The sequence below is a fragment of the Nanorana parkeri genome, unplaced genomic scaffold (assembly GCF_000935625.1).
Source record: "Nanorana parkeri isolate BGI_ZX_2015 unplaced genomic scaffold, ASM93562v1 scaffold1019, whole genome shotgun sequence".
Lineage (NCBI taxonomy): Eukaryota > Metazoa > Chordata > Amphibia > Anura > Dicroglossidae > Nanorana > Nanorana parkeri.
This window is the reverse complement of record NW_017307287.1, coordinates 176,274-191,833: the sequence shown is the minus strand read 5'-3', so window position 1 is coordinate 191,833 and position 15,560 is coordinate 176,274. Positions and strand designations below refer to the sequence as shown.

The window sequence follows — 15,560 nt, the reverse complement described above, 5'->3', positions numbered from 1 at the left end:
TACCTGATAACCAGGGACGCTGATCTCTCTGCAAGTGGCCGGAGCCAGCCGTGAGATGACGGCTGGCTCCGCCCAGCTGTCAGAGGCAGGCTGTCGGCCGGCCAATGGCCAGCTGTTCGGCCAGCTTCGGCTTTCACCTCGGCTCAGTCGAGCCGAGGCATATGCCTTCGGCTCAACTGAGCCGCTCGGACAACTTTGGGAGCTGTATGGGCTATAGTGAATAGCCCGTACAGCAGCCCTTCGGTTTTACTGAACCAAAGGGGTCCTGGGGCCGAAGCTAGCCAAAGGATCAGCCGAAGCTATGGCTAGATCCTTCAGCAGCTTAGTGAATAGACCCCATTATGTTCACCTGGTGATCCTGCCAGTAACACATTTCCTGTGATAGAGTGACAATGTTTACTCACTGTACTGTATCTATGTGTTGTATTCGCAGTAGGCTGTTTTCCTGATTTGGTCTACAAACACTTCTACCCTCTCCTCATCTCCATAATATGAAGGAGAATTTGTGAGAGCTGATAACATTGTTTGAGATTTCAGTTGATTGTGCAGGAGGTTACAACAGGTATTGTCTGTACTGTGAGAAAATGTACTTAGCCTGAAACTAATGAAACCACCATGTCTCAAGACTTGTAAGCTGCAATATATACATTTTTGTTTTTGGGGTCCGATAAACTAATTCCCTACTCATTTTTTTTAAAGAGTTTGGTTTTACATAAACTTAAGCTTAAAACTCCAGTAGAAATGTCCTTACTCTTTCCTTTTATAGGCTACAGTGGTGTTATTTTCCAAATAATATAGGGACATTGAGGAACAGAGAAAGGTCAGAATGGGGCCCTAAGCAACTTACCTCTTTTGACATTGATAAGTCAGGTGCACAGCTTTTGTGCTATCACCTCGGTTTACTGCAGGAGCCTGAAGTTTGTACCTGGGCCCCCTGGGCATTCACCAGGCCTTAGTCTGCTGCCTAGACTGCCTTGCAGATGACTTGGCTCTGTTTAGGAAGTGCATACAGTGAGTTCTCTGGTCTTGGCCACCTGATGTGTCAGAACAGCTCTTATTAAGCCTTCTTTTTTTCTGTTACATAGACAAAAATATTTCAGTTACATATAATGTTGACATTATCACACACAACTATCTACAGCTAAAACATACATGTCACATTTTGCACGCCATATATCAGGTCATCTTGATCTATATAAGACACTAGGCATGCTATCTTCCAGTACTGTGGTGACAAGTATTTTTCTGTATCTGTGAAAACAAAACCTAGCTGTGAAAATAAATATGTTCTGTCGTACGAAACCTACTCTTGAGCATTTGCACATATATTACAGAGCGGTAGTGAAGATGTTCTGGTATGACTTGAAGATGTACATTGTTTTCGACAGCTTGACACTTCTCCAAACATACTACAGAGAGTTGGAGAATGCCGCTTAGGCGTGCAGTCATTCTGTTGAATAAAATACAGAAAAGGTCTTCTCAAAGCAGCAGTTAGTCACAACACTCGCTTACATGAAACAAGAGCTACAGATAAGTTTTCTTCTTTATTTGTGAATATTTAAATTATTTTAGATTTTTTTTGGAAATAATAACAGCAAAAACAATAACATATGAAATAAGAAAGATGCTTAAAGTGTATTTGCAGTCAAATTTTATATGTGTGTGTGTGTGTGTGTGTGTGTGTGTTCCCATTCACAAAGCAAACCTAAAACAACTTTTAAAAACATTTCTTAATTTTCTAGCTGTTTGTTCAGAGGAGGATGATGCGTGGGTCACTCAGCTTACCCAGATTACCCCAATGGAGCTAGTAGCTGATTGGCTACCAACTCCGTTCGGCCCCAAATTTTCCAACCATCTCCTTCAATCAGCAGATCAAGGGACATCGGGCAAAAGGGTGCCGAAAGCAGCACCCACGGTAGGATTTTCGGTTGGTTCTGTTGGAACTGGCCGAAATTCGTGTGTACCAGACTTGAGGGAGAGTTTTTTGAAAGTGCATTTATATTCACTGCCTCGAGATCTCTTTTGTTAGGACAGACAGTCCTATTGATCTAGGTTACAAGTATTAATTAAATATGCCAGCACAGTACAGGCAGGGTTATTTATTTCAAACAAAATGCCCCCAGCCCCCTCAGTCCTAGAGTCCTAGAGTTTCCTGAAAAAAGGTGAGCTGCATTTTTTAATAAAGTGGAAATACACTTTAAAACTCGGTTTTATTGGATTGAATACAAGAATACACCACAATATCATGGCCTTTTTTCTGGTACCTCCACAGCAGAGGAATAAGTGGAGTGCTTTAGGCAAAACTGATTTTGCAGTGAAGTTACTGATTTAGCTGTTGCCGCGATTTTACCAAAACAGAAACTTTCAGTATTTCTTATTTAGCTAAGTATCTACTTAGATAAAACTGCTTAAAAAAAATCAACTTTGCCACCGCCATTGCAATTATTATGGTTGTGTAGACTTATTCCCGTACACTAAAGCAGCTGAGAGTTTCCCTTTATTTCTCCTGGCTGCCACCTTTCTAGTAGAAGTGATCAATTTTACACTGCTGGGAAGATGTTCCCTCCCGCCATGTGTCCAGGGTTACCTGTCCCTCCTGGGTGCCCAAGACTTCCATGATGTGTCATGATAAAGAGCAGCAGGAGACCTTTGAACTCAACTGTGGGCCTTTAGCTCTGCAATCAACAAAGCTCACACTCCCTGCTGAATGGAGAACTATACCTGTAACTAAGCAGGGGGTGTGTTATACCTATGCTTCCACATAGAGAGCAAGAGTCCTTCTCTACAGCATGATGGCAGGGGGCAAACTTTTCTACTCAATCTGTATCTGCTTAATATCTTACAAAACAAATTGTAAGACTTTAAACATTTTTTATTGTTATGCACCTGGAATGCATTGTGAAAGCTCAGTTGGGCTTAAAATAAAAGTACAAAGAGCAATATAGACAATTCGTATAATGAAATTGACAACGCTTGCTGAGTTTTAAATATGATATGTCTACTGTAAAACTGATAAGTCATTTTAAGCAATGGCATATCTAATATTCTCCAAGAGATGGTCTGGGATTAGGGGACAGTGAATTAACTAACATGAAAGAAACATGCTTCAGTATTTGCACAAAGTAATTTATTTGGCAGAATTAAATCATTAATTCTTGACAAAACAATTTAATACTATAATTGGAAGAAATTGCTAACTTTCGGCCTTTCTCAGAGCCCCTTTTCCGAGGACATCTTGCTAATATATCAAGAAATCAACTTAAAAAGTTTAATTGGGCTGAAAAGAAGAAGTTCAGTTTATGCCATTAAAAAATATATAGCCAGTATAAAAATTTTAAAGAAGTTGAAACAGAGTATTTTAACCAAACCACTTACATTGTACAAGAGGGTAATGAAACACACAGCATGCATCTTTTATATTAATGGCCTTTCTGATAACTCTAAAGTATATGAGTGAAAACATTATATCATACACACTGCTTTAGATTTACCAACCACTATTTAGTATGAACTCCTACTTGATTGCATATATACTGAATGGATTGCTTAGATAGGACCTTTCACTGGTAAATATAAAGTTGATTAGACAGTGATTGTATAATCTAATTTTAATGTGTAAAGCCAGGTAAAGCTACATACCTTGCTACAAATATCTAGACCTCAACGGTATGTGGACCAAAGTCAATCTGAATTCAGTATCCTTTCCAATTATATGATCAATCAGGGAGGCTGCCGTCCTGGAGGATATTGGGTAGGTATGTTCAGATACCAGTTCAGATACCAGTGCCGATACTTAGCATTTTCACCTGAACTACCAGGGTTGCAGCGGTTGCAGCTGGGACCTAGCTCTGGCGCTCCATCACTGTCCTGAAATCATTAGTCTGTATTGTTTTAGAAAAACTGACAATAAACAAAAATGTATCAGTACTTGTATCTGTGAGTACTTGGACAAGTATTAGTACTTGTACTTGAAAACAAGGTATAGGTGCATCCCAAATAAATATGTATAAAAAAAATATATACATTAAAACAGTGATGCACAAATCCCAGTAGCTCTGCATGCTCCTTAAAAATGAAATTTGCCTCCTAACTTTTGAATTTTTCTCTAGTCTAGTCTTGGAGCTGGAAATGTATCTGTACATGTACTTGGTATCTGAACATCCCTAGTATTGGGAACATTCCTTGTGGTACATGCAAAGAAAACAAAAAGACAGCGCCGTCCCCTAGTGTACTACCATTTATTAATTATAATATATGTAAAATACATCAAACTATTCACATACGCCAGGTAAATCACAGCATATACATCTCCAGCCCTGGAAAAGCAGGAATCTGCACAATGACAACCATGGTGAGGATCAACCACTAAAGGGGTTTGTGAAATCCTTAGCAGCTAATGTGTTTAGGAGGAGGTCCCCCCTTCCTCAGAGCTACATGCCTTGCTAGCTATAGAGCAAACCTCTTTAAAAGATGGCTTCATGAAATGGTTATTAGGGAGCAGGATGAGTGAAACAGTGGAGAGTACAAAAGCGTCCCACCTCTGTGTTTGTGTTTTGCCTATTGTCAACATTAACATTTAATATTTACATGTTGGACTATAGTTTCCCAGAAGTGTGCAAGTCTTGGCAAAGATGGTTTTGAGACTGATAGCTAGAGCATACAGTGGAAATGTCAGTTTGGTGGCATAGGGGAGTGCTTAATCAAATTGTCCTTTAATTGTGAAAATGTATATGCAACTGTTTTTCATTATATGCTTCCTTCTATTACCTCCAGCGTACCAATTACAGAGCTGTCCTGACCCCCGTCCATTCCGCAATGGGTTTGTAATTGGGAATGATTTTACAGTGGGACACACCATTTCTTTTGAGTGTTATCCTGGCTACTCACTGATTGGAGAATCTGCACTCACCTGTCTGCATGGAATCAGCCGAAACTGGAACCATCCAATACCTCGCTGTGATGGTACGTACTACTGTCAGTCATTTTCTTTTCAGAAGAGTGGGCAGCCATATATAGTATCACTTGTATTCTGCACACCCCAAAGAAATGTATTCCTTTCCATTTATTTGCATAATGAGAGTAAAGTAAAACTTTAGTGGTGAGGAGGTTAGCAGGAAGAACCAGTAAGAGCTGCAGGGAAAGCAGGAGATTGGCATGCCCAGACGTATCATATGTTCAGCAAATAGCAGGGAAACAATTATCAGGGAGAAAGCAGTGTTTAGCTTTGCAGGCAGCAGGAGAGGTTAGTATTTACACTGTTCTTTTTAGATATGCCTTTATTTGAGAACTTTAGTATAGTGACAGGGTCATTGAAATATATTTAGGTTTAAGTCATGCTCTAATTGGGTTAAGTGAAGTGGGTGTAGGTTTGGGAGATCTATTCATTGTAGTGCTTGGGTACAGGCACAAAGTTCTGAGCCTGAGGTACTTACCATCACTATAATTGCTTGTCCAGTATGTCACTAGTTGAGTACCTCCCTGTAGGTATATAAGGACAGTTTCAAGTAATCAGCCTCAGTATGCTCTGAGTAATTGTACCATGAGCATCACCATGTCTGAGTCATCGATTCATTGTGGAGAAAAGAAGAGGCAAAATCTCAAAGGGCGTCTTGTTTTTGCAAAATACACCAGTTGACATTGCACAAGTTTCGAGGTGTGCCTTAAGAGAAACTGGCTTTGAAGAAACAAACCATCCACCTTATAGTCCTGACCTGGCCCCCAGTTACTATTTCTTATTCAGTAATTTGAAGAAAGAGTTGAGGGCACAAAGATTTTAGGACGATGAGGAGATGAAAGCTGCGATAGAGAAGCATTTTAATAGTAAATATCAAACTTATTTTCTTAATGGTCTTAGGGCGCTTCAGACATTTTTTTTAAAAGCGTATTGAATTTTAGGGTGACTGTATAGAATTTTATTTTTTTCAGAATTTAATTTAGATTTTAAATAGGCTCAGAACTTTTCAGCCGCCCCTTATATGTGCCATTGCTTCATGGTTTCTCCCCTTGTGTTGATTGTTGCGGAAGCCAAATTCCTGGTTGACACTAATGGTAAAGACAAGAATTCAGGCTATTGTGAAATTGTTTAGGTGCTCAGAGTATACCTGTGACTGGAATGTAAATGTATATTGTAAATGGCTATTATAGAAACTTTGGATGTAGAAGTTATTGGTTGGATAGCTTGTTAATTTTTTATTGATGTCTGTGTCCCCTCTGGGGAAATTGAATTTGTCCTGGTAACTAATGTCACTGACAAAGGAAGTAAGAAAAATTATAAAGTTTTGAGTTGTCTCTGGAACATGAATAGAGGGAATATTTTTAAACAGCAAGGACAAGAATGCATTTCCCTATACTTTGGATAGTTTTTCTTTCACTTCTTGTGTTGCTGAGCTAGGAAGTGAAGGGAAACAAAATGGCTTTAAATATACTTTAATAATGCCCTGGTTTTGCCCTCTCCAGATAAAAATTATTTCTGTGCCATTGTTTGGGTAAGGCTACAGATACTATTTCATGCTAAATACATATACTTTTTAGAAGTGAAACTATTGCAAATCTGTGAGAAAGAGTCCATGGCAATGAGTAAGCAACATCCCAAACCCTGGTTACAAATTGATAACAATGGTTTTTGACTGTATTATACAGTACAATCTATCTATGAGAGAAAGAGTGGAGGAGAAATTAATTGAATAATATAATTGATATAATTTATTGGAATATACTTCCTATACAAAATTATAGCTAATGGATATTTACAATATTACACATTTCAAAGTAATTTACACCATCATCTCCTCCATTAGCTTTTCCATAGTTAACAGCACTTAAACAAAATATTTTAATGTTGTCCATGGCTTCTGTTGTTTAGCCTACAAAATGACCTTCTCAGACAATAAAATGGTTCAGGTCTATTTTATAAGAACGGCACAGGCCCCTGTGTACCCATGACAACCAACCACAACCAAAATGTCATCCTATGTAATCAGACTAGTAAGAAATGAATCAATGCTGTGGTCTTTTCCACTGTTGTATTTTGATTAGACGCCAAAATATTCCTTGTCAATTAAGATTTGTTTTATTTTCATGATGCAAACTGAATCATTTTTGTTGTATAAACTACCATTTTCATACTTTCTCTGTAGGTTGTAAGCATAACCAAAAGAAAATCTAGTTCAGCTGTGTCATTTGAGTTCTCAACATATCATATTACTTTTAGTCTGCATAAGCCACAGTGTTTAGGTCCCATAAAACCCACATTTTTCTAAGGATAAAACACACAGAGAAACAAAAATCCATAGCTTGAGTGCTCGTCTTTGCCTGCAGCTTAGCAACCTTGAAGTTTCAAGTATCTACACTTTACAGGCTCTTCAGCTTGTCTTTCATGCAATCCCACAGATTTATGTATTGACAGCAGTTCCTCTTACCATCCTTGTTTGTTGAACTATGTTGCAGCTCTCTGTGGAGGAAATATAACAGCAATGAACGGCACTGTTTACTCCCCTGGTTATCCTGATGAGTACCCAAACTTCCAAGACTGCCTCTGGCTGGTTAGAGTCCCTCCCGGAAATGGAATTTACATCAATTTCACAGTCCTTCAAACAGAACCGATTTACGACTTTATAACTGTATGGTAAGATCATTTATTCACTGATGATTTATTGCACTGATGGCTTAATGATCCAGGTATTTTATTTTCCCTTTGTTCGCTATTAGCCTGCATGTATTACACAGGTGCATTAATCAATGACAGTTAGAGAGTTAGAAAATGCATTCTTCAACTGCAGATTGTGTTTACTGATGTTTTATATAACATTTAAAGAATTTATGAATGAAATTCTGAAATTATATTTTGCTCTGCTTTCAAGACTGGGCAGGCTTCTTTATTACCTATTTAATTATTATTATATGTTGTATTACTTTAAAAGGCACCTAAAGTCATATGTTTAACTCATGCATTGCATTAGGAACATGGACCCCTTTATATCAGGGCAAGTTCTGCAACTCCCTCCCAGAGAAATACAGATGAATGCAAGGGTGACCTAAAATACAAGACACCTAAAATAAGCAGGATGAAAATCATCGGTCCTAGCACATGGACTTTCAGAGGCTAACATTAATGAAGTGTGGCATCTTTATTAGAGGAAACCGAAACACTCCCAGAATGAACTTGATCCTACTACCTGGATTTTCATTGGATGGCAGTTCCACTGCAGGCTAACATAACTGAAGTGTGGCACTCTTCATTAGAAGAAACCATAGTACCCCCAACTGTAACCCTGTACCCTGTAACTGACAGGCCCTATCACCTGGATGTTTAGTGGAGAGCAGTTCTGTTGCAACCTAAGATGAAAAAAGTGTGATGCTGTTCATTGGAGGGCACCAAAGACTCCCGTGCACATGTTCTTTTGGTCAGAGAACCATACCATATTATTCTCCTCACAAGCTAGCTTGTGTATATTTTTAAAACAGAATATTTTATGGTGTTCAAGGATTAAGATTTGACAATACACGGCCTTTAAAACAGATAATTAGGGTTTCTTGCAGGTTTATAGGCTAAATTGCAGTCTTGTCACACCCCCTTGCCTTTTTTGTGGCTGCACTGGGCTCAGAGAGTGGTGGCATTGGATCCAGGAAATAAACCCTTTTGTGTGTTTGCAGCCTCACTTTTGTGACCAATAATTATTTACTGAGCATAAATGAGTATCTTGGCACACATACAGTAGATATCAAGACAGCACAGAATAAACGTCACATTGTCATTCAGTTTATACATAATATCTTCATGCTTGGCAAGTATGTACCTTTAATATGTATACAAAATTGAATGTCATTTATCAAGTGGATCGCTTCAGGGTCAACTTTGCACAATTTTTTTCAAATCTCATTTTTATACCCCAACTATCACTTGTCATCTTCAAATGAAAAAAATCTCCTACAGCTATTCTTTTGTCATGCAGATCCCTTTCTCATACAATTTGCCACTTGTGGGCTCTTCAGATCTTTAAAAGCACTCCTAAAATGTAACTCTTCAGTGAAGTATAAAATCTGAAGCAAACACACTTCATTCAGAAGAGGATAATCTAAATCTAGTTAGACAATGCCTAAAGGTGGTCTCTTACTACCACTTGTATGCACTAAGAACAGGCAGGCTGTATGTTTACCACCCATACCAAGTGGCCTGGTCTGTTCAGAGACCTTTATACAAAGCAGAGAAGAAATGGTGCTATATAGCAACCTAAATATTTGAAAAAAAACCTGTACTGTGCAAGTATGAAGCCTGACTTTTCCTTGAAAGTAAAAATACTGGTTTCCCAGCTGTCATGTAATTAGTACTCAAGTATTTCTGTTCTGACTTTACTTCATGTTTTCTGATCTTCATACTTCTTTTGGGTCAGTGGCTCTTCTGACTCAAATAAGAGTCATATATACCACTGCCATTTTCAGAGGGAGGATAGCAATGGCAATCAATGTATTTCCTAGTACAGGCTCCTTTAAAGCTGAACTTCAGTCAACATCTAAATAAACAGAAGAAATACATAAAATGCAGCTGTTTTACTTACCAAAGATTATATATTTCTGTCACCCAGTACTGTAATTTACACAGCACTGCTGCTTAGTAGAGCCAGAAAGTTGACACCACTACAATTCCAGACTCTAGAAGGAATACAATAGTATCCTCTCTCCACCTCCAGCTTGCCGAGTGGACAATAAATGAGAAGTAAACTGATGACTTAAAAGAGAACTAATGTCAAAACTGTTTTTGGCTTAAGTCCTCTTTTGGGTCACAGGGGAACATTTACTAATGTACTCCTGTGACCCAAAGTCGGCATCCAGTGGGCTACTGCCCACTATTTGCTGACAGTACAGAGCCACGCTGCAGCTGGGAAAGAGCCTAACAATATTGTTAGGATCCGCCCCACTGCCTGAATGAAAGCTGGCTCTGCCTCCCCAGAACCAGAGCCAGCTATGCCCACCCCCTCCCCTGTCTGTCTTCCATTGAGTGCTGGAGGAACAGAGAAGGGGGAATCCCTGCATGGGGTGGTGACTGATGGTCACTGCTCTCTGCAGTGAGAAAACTGTGAGCTGAGTGATCAGCAGTTTCTGATTGCTCAGTTGTCAATCTGCAGTGTCATAAACCAGCTCTAATTATTGGTAAGAATATTTTTTTCCCTTTTACATATTCACATTGTTCCTTCTTTAACCGCTCTTCTAATTCTGCTTTCTTCTACTATCATCCTGTTGCTTGTGAGCACACTTATTATGTAACATACCATATTGGCTCCCTGTCCTTCCCACTCACTTCCAGTCTATTAGCCTAATATATTGCTTACTGTTGCTGATCCATTACTATTTCTTGGTCTATGACCTAACAAGGCCCACATCTTCTAAAGTATATTTCCATTTTGCAGCCAAATTGGGATAACACCTATTTTATATTTGTGACATGTTCTAATTTACCTAGCATACCTTAAAACAAATTAAAACTTGAGGCGCATGCGCGAGGCTGACCGTGATGGCCGCGGTTTAATCAGCTCCGCACCGGACTGGGCGCCTTACGGATCTTACGGCTGATATTAACTGCCCGAATCTACACAACCACAGCGGGACCTGAGAGAGGATCATTCGGGGCACCGATTGATGCTAAAATGGGTCGCACTTACCCGAAGAAGAAGCCCACGCTTAGCCAATCGACCTTACATGAGGCCTTGGGTAGGATGTCGCGCCGATCCGCGTACAGGGCACCCCCGCCGGACGAAGACACGAGGTCCTCAGTAGACACCATGGATCCAGTTGGTGACGATCCTATTAACCCCTTGCCTGACCAACAGATGGCTATGATGGCGCAATTCGAAACTACATTGCACAAAGCCCTGGACAAGATGTCCAAACAGATAACAACACAATTGGTCCGGGAGATCCGGGAAATCGGGAAGCGGACGACGGTGTTAGAATCCAGATGCAATGATATTACCACCATCATTGAGGGGCATGAAGACGAACTGGAACGCCTTCGCAACCTCAACCTGTCCCTGCATTCCCAGGTAGAGGACGCTAAGAACCGTGATCGCCGGACGAACCTGCGTATACGGTTAGCTAGAACCCTCGACTTGGCAGCCTTGTCTGAGTGATGGAAGGAATAGGCCTTGGCTCACTCACTGAGGTTTTGTCTTAAAGGGGTGGCCAGGGGACTCTATGCTGGGGCAGAGTGAACTTTCGGGTCATGTTTGAGGTTTACCCCCTCAATGTTCTTGCTTGGGTACTTGGATTTCCCCATATGCGATCTCTGATTAGGTATGGCACTGCGGAGTGTCATGGTTCCGGCCCCCGTACGGTATGTCCACGTCAACAATATGAGCCTGGAGTCGCGAGGTCGTTGCATGTGGGGAATCATTTGCTCCGCTTATGATGTTTTACATTTATTCTATTAGGGTTCTCCTGATATCGGAGCTCTGGTTTCAGTGACAGTTTACATATAATTTTGTGTGAGATGTTATGTGTTTCAATATTAGGTGCTGGCAGTTTATTCCTTCATGTTCTGGATGTGATCCGGGGGCCCAGCCCGGTTCATACGTGTTGCCTCACATCTCGTCACTCAGGCTTTGCTGTTTGCAGGGTCCTGACGGGCGACTACCTCGGTCCACGAGACTTGTGTGGACCTACTTGTGAAGGAGTTTTTTTTTTCACTTCTTCTCTCTAAAACCCCCTTCTCTCCCCTCAAATCCCCTTCCTACTCACTGCCCTCCCTCGCTACTTCCCTCCCTGGTTTTCTCCCTTTTTCCTCCCATCTTGCCCTACTACTTCTCTCCTGCTTCTGGGTGTCTAAGTGCGGGAATGTCCCTTACAATAGTGTCCCTAAATGTCCAAGGGCTCAATCAACCAAATAAACGAGTTAAAGCATTCCGACAATTTAAATCCCTGCATGCCGACATAATATGTCTGCAGGAAACTCACTTTAGACATGATTCCCCCCCTACATTCCTTCATTCCACGTTCCCCAACTTTTATCTGGCCTCGGCCCCAACGAAAACTAAGGGAGTCCTTATAGCTTTCAGGAGAACGCTGCCATTCGTTTGCCGGGACACCATCACGGATCCAGAGGGGAGATACATAATACTTGTGGGCTCGATTCATGATGTACCCATAACGGTGGTATCGTACTACGCTCCCAACTCTGGACAGCTGGAGTTCCTTGCGAACCTCCTAACAATAGTTGACGCTAAGCTGGAGGGAACCCTGATCATGTGTGGTGACTCGAATTTGCTGATACACCCTCATGCTGACCGTTTGGATCCGGGAGACCCTACTGTCCCTCCATCCTTACTGCCTACAGCCCGCAGATTCCGATTGCTGTTAGCGGAATATGGTCTGGCGGATGCCTGGAGGGAACTGCACCCGGCAAAGGAACGTTTTACTTTTTATCCTAATCCACACAACACGTTCTCCCGTATAGACCACATTTTTCTGCACACGTCCACACTCCCCTTTACACAATCGGCCGCGATTCTACCTATAGCATGGTCCGATCATGACTTAGTGAGCTTGACTTGTAAACTCTCCCTGCCTAGATCGCACAGGGTCACCTGGTCCATCAGAGACTCCCTGCTCACAGATCCTGAAGTGTACACCTCCATCAATGCGGACTTGACTGAATTTTTTCTTCTCAATGCTCCCTCGGTGGCGTCCTCAGGGGTGGTCTGGGAGGCACACAAAGCCACTATCAGGGGTAAACTGATGACATTGGCATCTAGCATTAGGAAAAAACGGGAGGAACGTATACGCCTCTTGGAACGGTCATTGGAACAAGCTTCTCGGGCTTTCCAGGGGACGCCATCGGGGGAGAATAGATCCCGCCTAGCGTCTGTTAAAACGGAGCTAAACTTGTGTTTGACACACAAGGCGGAGGCTCAGTTACGCTGGGTACAACACAAGTTTTACGTACAGGGAGACAAGCCAGGTAAGCTGTTGGCTGCCAGACTAAGAGATGCAGGCCCCAAACGTACCCCGATACAATTGCGAATAGGCAGGGATGTCTTGACTTCCCATCCGGTTAAGATTTTACAGACATTTCAAACTCACCTCCAAACCCTCTATAGTACTAAGGGACAATTCTCTCCACAGGCCTTGGAAACTTTCCTGACAAACATGAATCTTCCTACCCTAACTGAGGAAGCTAGATCAGATATTGATTCGGAAATTACACTTATGGAAGTCCAGAATGCCATTAAAACGCAAGCCACTGGGAAAAGGCCGGGCCCAGACGGCTACACGGCCCTTTACTATAAAAAGTTCTCAGATGTACTTGCCCCTCATTTGGTTAAATTTTTTAATGACTTACGAAAGGGCCTCCTACCACCTAGAGACTCTTTGGTCTCTGCCATCAGCATGATCCCAAAGCCCCATGCCGATCACTCCTCTTGGGAAAATTATAGGCCTATTTCTTTAATCAATATAGACATGAAGCTGCTTACTAAAATATTGGCTCTCAGGTTGAATTTATATGTTAATGCCCTGGTGTCCAGGGACCAGGTGGGCTTCATGCCTGGACGTCAAGCCGGAGATAACATACGTCGTATATCCTTGATACTCCACATTGCTCGCTCCAGGCATGTATCACTTATGTTACTGTCCCTGGACATCACTAAAGCTTTCGATTCCATTGACTGGGACTATCTAAGGGGGGTGCTTCGGCATTGGGGCTTTGGACAATCGTTCATGAGATGGATAGACTCCCTGTATTCTATTCCTTCAGCATACGTGCAGTATCAAGGATTCAGGTCGGGGACATTCCAGATTTCCAGGGGGACCAGGCAGGGATGCCCGCTCTCCCCTCTCCTGTTCGCCCTGGCGATCGAACACTTGGCCCAAGCTGTTCGCATACACAAAGATATCCACGGCATTGAAGTAGCGGGGTACCACCATAAAATAAGTCTATTCGCAGATGATGCACTTCTAATGATATCCGACCCCCTTAAGTCACTGTCCTCACTTTCGCCACTGCTACAACGATTTGGAAGCCTATCAGGCCTACAAATTAACCCAAGCAAAACGAAGGCGCTAAACGTATCCCTACCACCTGCTTTATGTGACTCCTTAAAGGCCTCCTTCCCCTATACATGGGTACAATCCGCGCTCTCCTACCTGGGGATACATTTAACCCCGACGTATGACACTTTATATACTGCTAATTACCCTAAATTATTTACTCACCTGACCTCGCTCCTGAACTCCTGGAACAAACACCGTATCTCATGGCTAGGAAGAATCACAGCGGTGAAAATGTCTCTTTTGCCGAAATTTTTATATTTTGCTAGAGTGTTACCTATCCCGGTCCCAGCATATAGGATGCGCCTACTCCAATGCCAGATCCTGAGATTCATTTGGTCCAGTTGTGTACGGTTTATTTCCTGCGACATGCATAACACAGATTGTAATGAGCTTAAGTCCTTCTTGATTTATAGGGCTGTATGTACAGCCTCGATTGCATTGTTTGTGATGTTTATGTACGCTGGAATTTCTTTATTTCTTTATTTTGGAAAACAATAAAAACTTTTGAACAAAAACAAATTAAAACTTGCTGCTTACATAAAACTTGGTCTTTCCAAAACGAAGCGAAACGGAAACTTACATGCCAGTTGTAAATTAGATTGTCTGCCATAACACTAATGATCTAGAAGCTTTGTATGCTAATGAGAGGAAGCTCAGTCTGTCCCTAGTCTTTCTATATGGACAGCCAGCGTTTCCCGCCACTCTGAAATTAGCTGTGACATCATCACTGTGCTGTAACTCCTGGTAAAAACTAGCACTGTCATCTGCATGTTATAGTGCACAATATGCATACTGTAAGTAAATGGGGGTGGTCTTGGGAACTCAAAGGGAAAAATGGAAAGCAACAATACATTTTTATCTCATTGTTACTTATACAACTACAACAGTAGTCATACCTAAACACCTCTGGGTCTTGATGCAAAATGTGAGCCAAGCCACTCAATATGTGCTTCTTTTTAGTAACAATTATTACACCAATATCACAGTATAAAACAATATAACAGTTTGTTATTAGGAGAGAATGTCTAACTAATTAGCCTATGATAAAGCTTTCTCTTTGCCTACTGAATGAGGTGAATCTGTGTTGACTTCAATTATTCAATCATGGTGAACACATTCCAGTTTTTAATTGACTTTGCAAATGATTGCATATTCTTTGCAAAGTATTTTTTCATTTACAATCATCTCATTTAATGACCTAAGGGAAAATTCACTTTTAAAGTGATCATCCTGCACTCCTTTAGTAAATCAGCTAAATCAAGTGGCCTGAATCACTGGCCCCTTTGGGAGTACAACAATAAATATTTTCCTTTAGAAACCCACCATGATGTCTCAGTCCTACTGCAGAATTGTTTGAAATCAATACAATTCATCATAGTAAGCAAGGCTTCTACATAAAGCATGTGATTGATGGGAAGAGCTACTGCAGAGCACATACTACTTTAGTCCTTGAGCAATAAGAATGGTTCAACCCTTTAAGAAATGCCATTCTCTGGGTTACTATAGAAATCACATCAATG

At 41.2% G+C, this 15,560-nt stretch overlaps 1 protein-coding gene across 1 annotated transcript in view; it reads left to right on the top strand.

The window, feature by feature from the left end:
- The window catches only part of CSMD3 (CUB and Sushi multiple domains 3), a 576,345-nt gene that overhangs the window by 401,818 nt on the left and 158,967 nt on the right, over nucleotides 1-15,560 (top strand). The window contains exons 39-40 of the mRNA XM_018567203.1: nucleotides 4,774-4,962; nucleotides 7,447-7,624. Coding sequence (XP_018422705.1) covers nucleotides 4,774-4,962; nucleotides 7,447-7,624 — 367 coding nt within the window. The remainder of the gene's footprint in view (nucleotides 1-4,773; nucleotides 4,963-7,446; nucleotides 7,625-15,560) is intronic.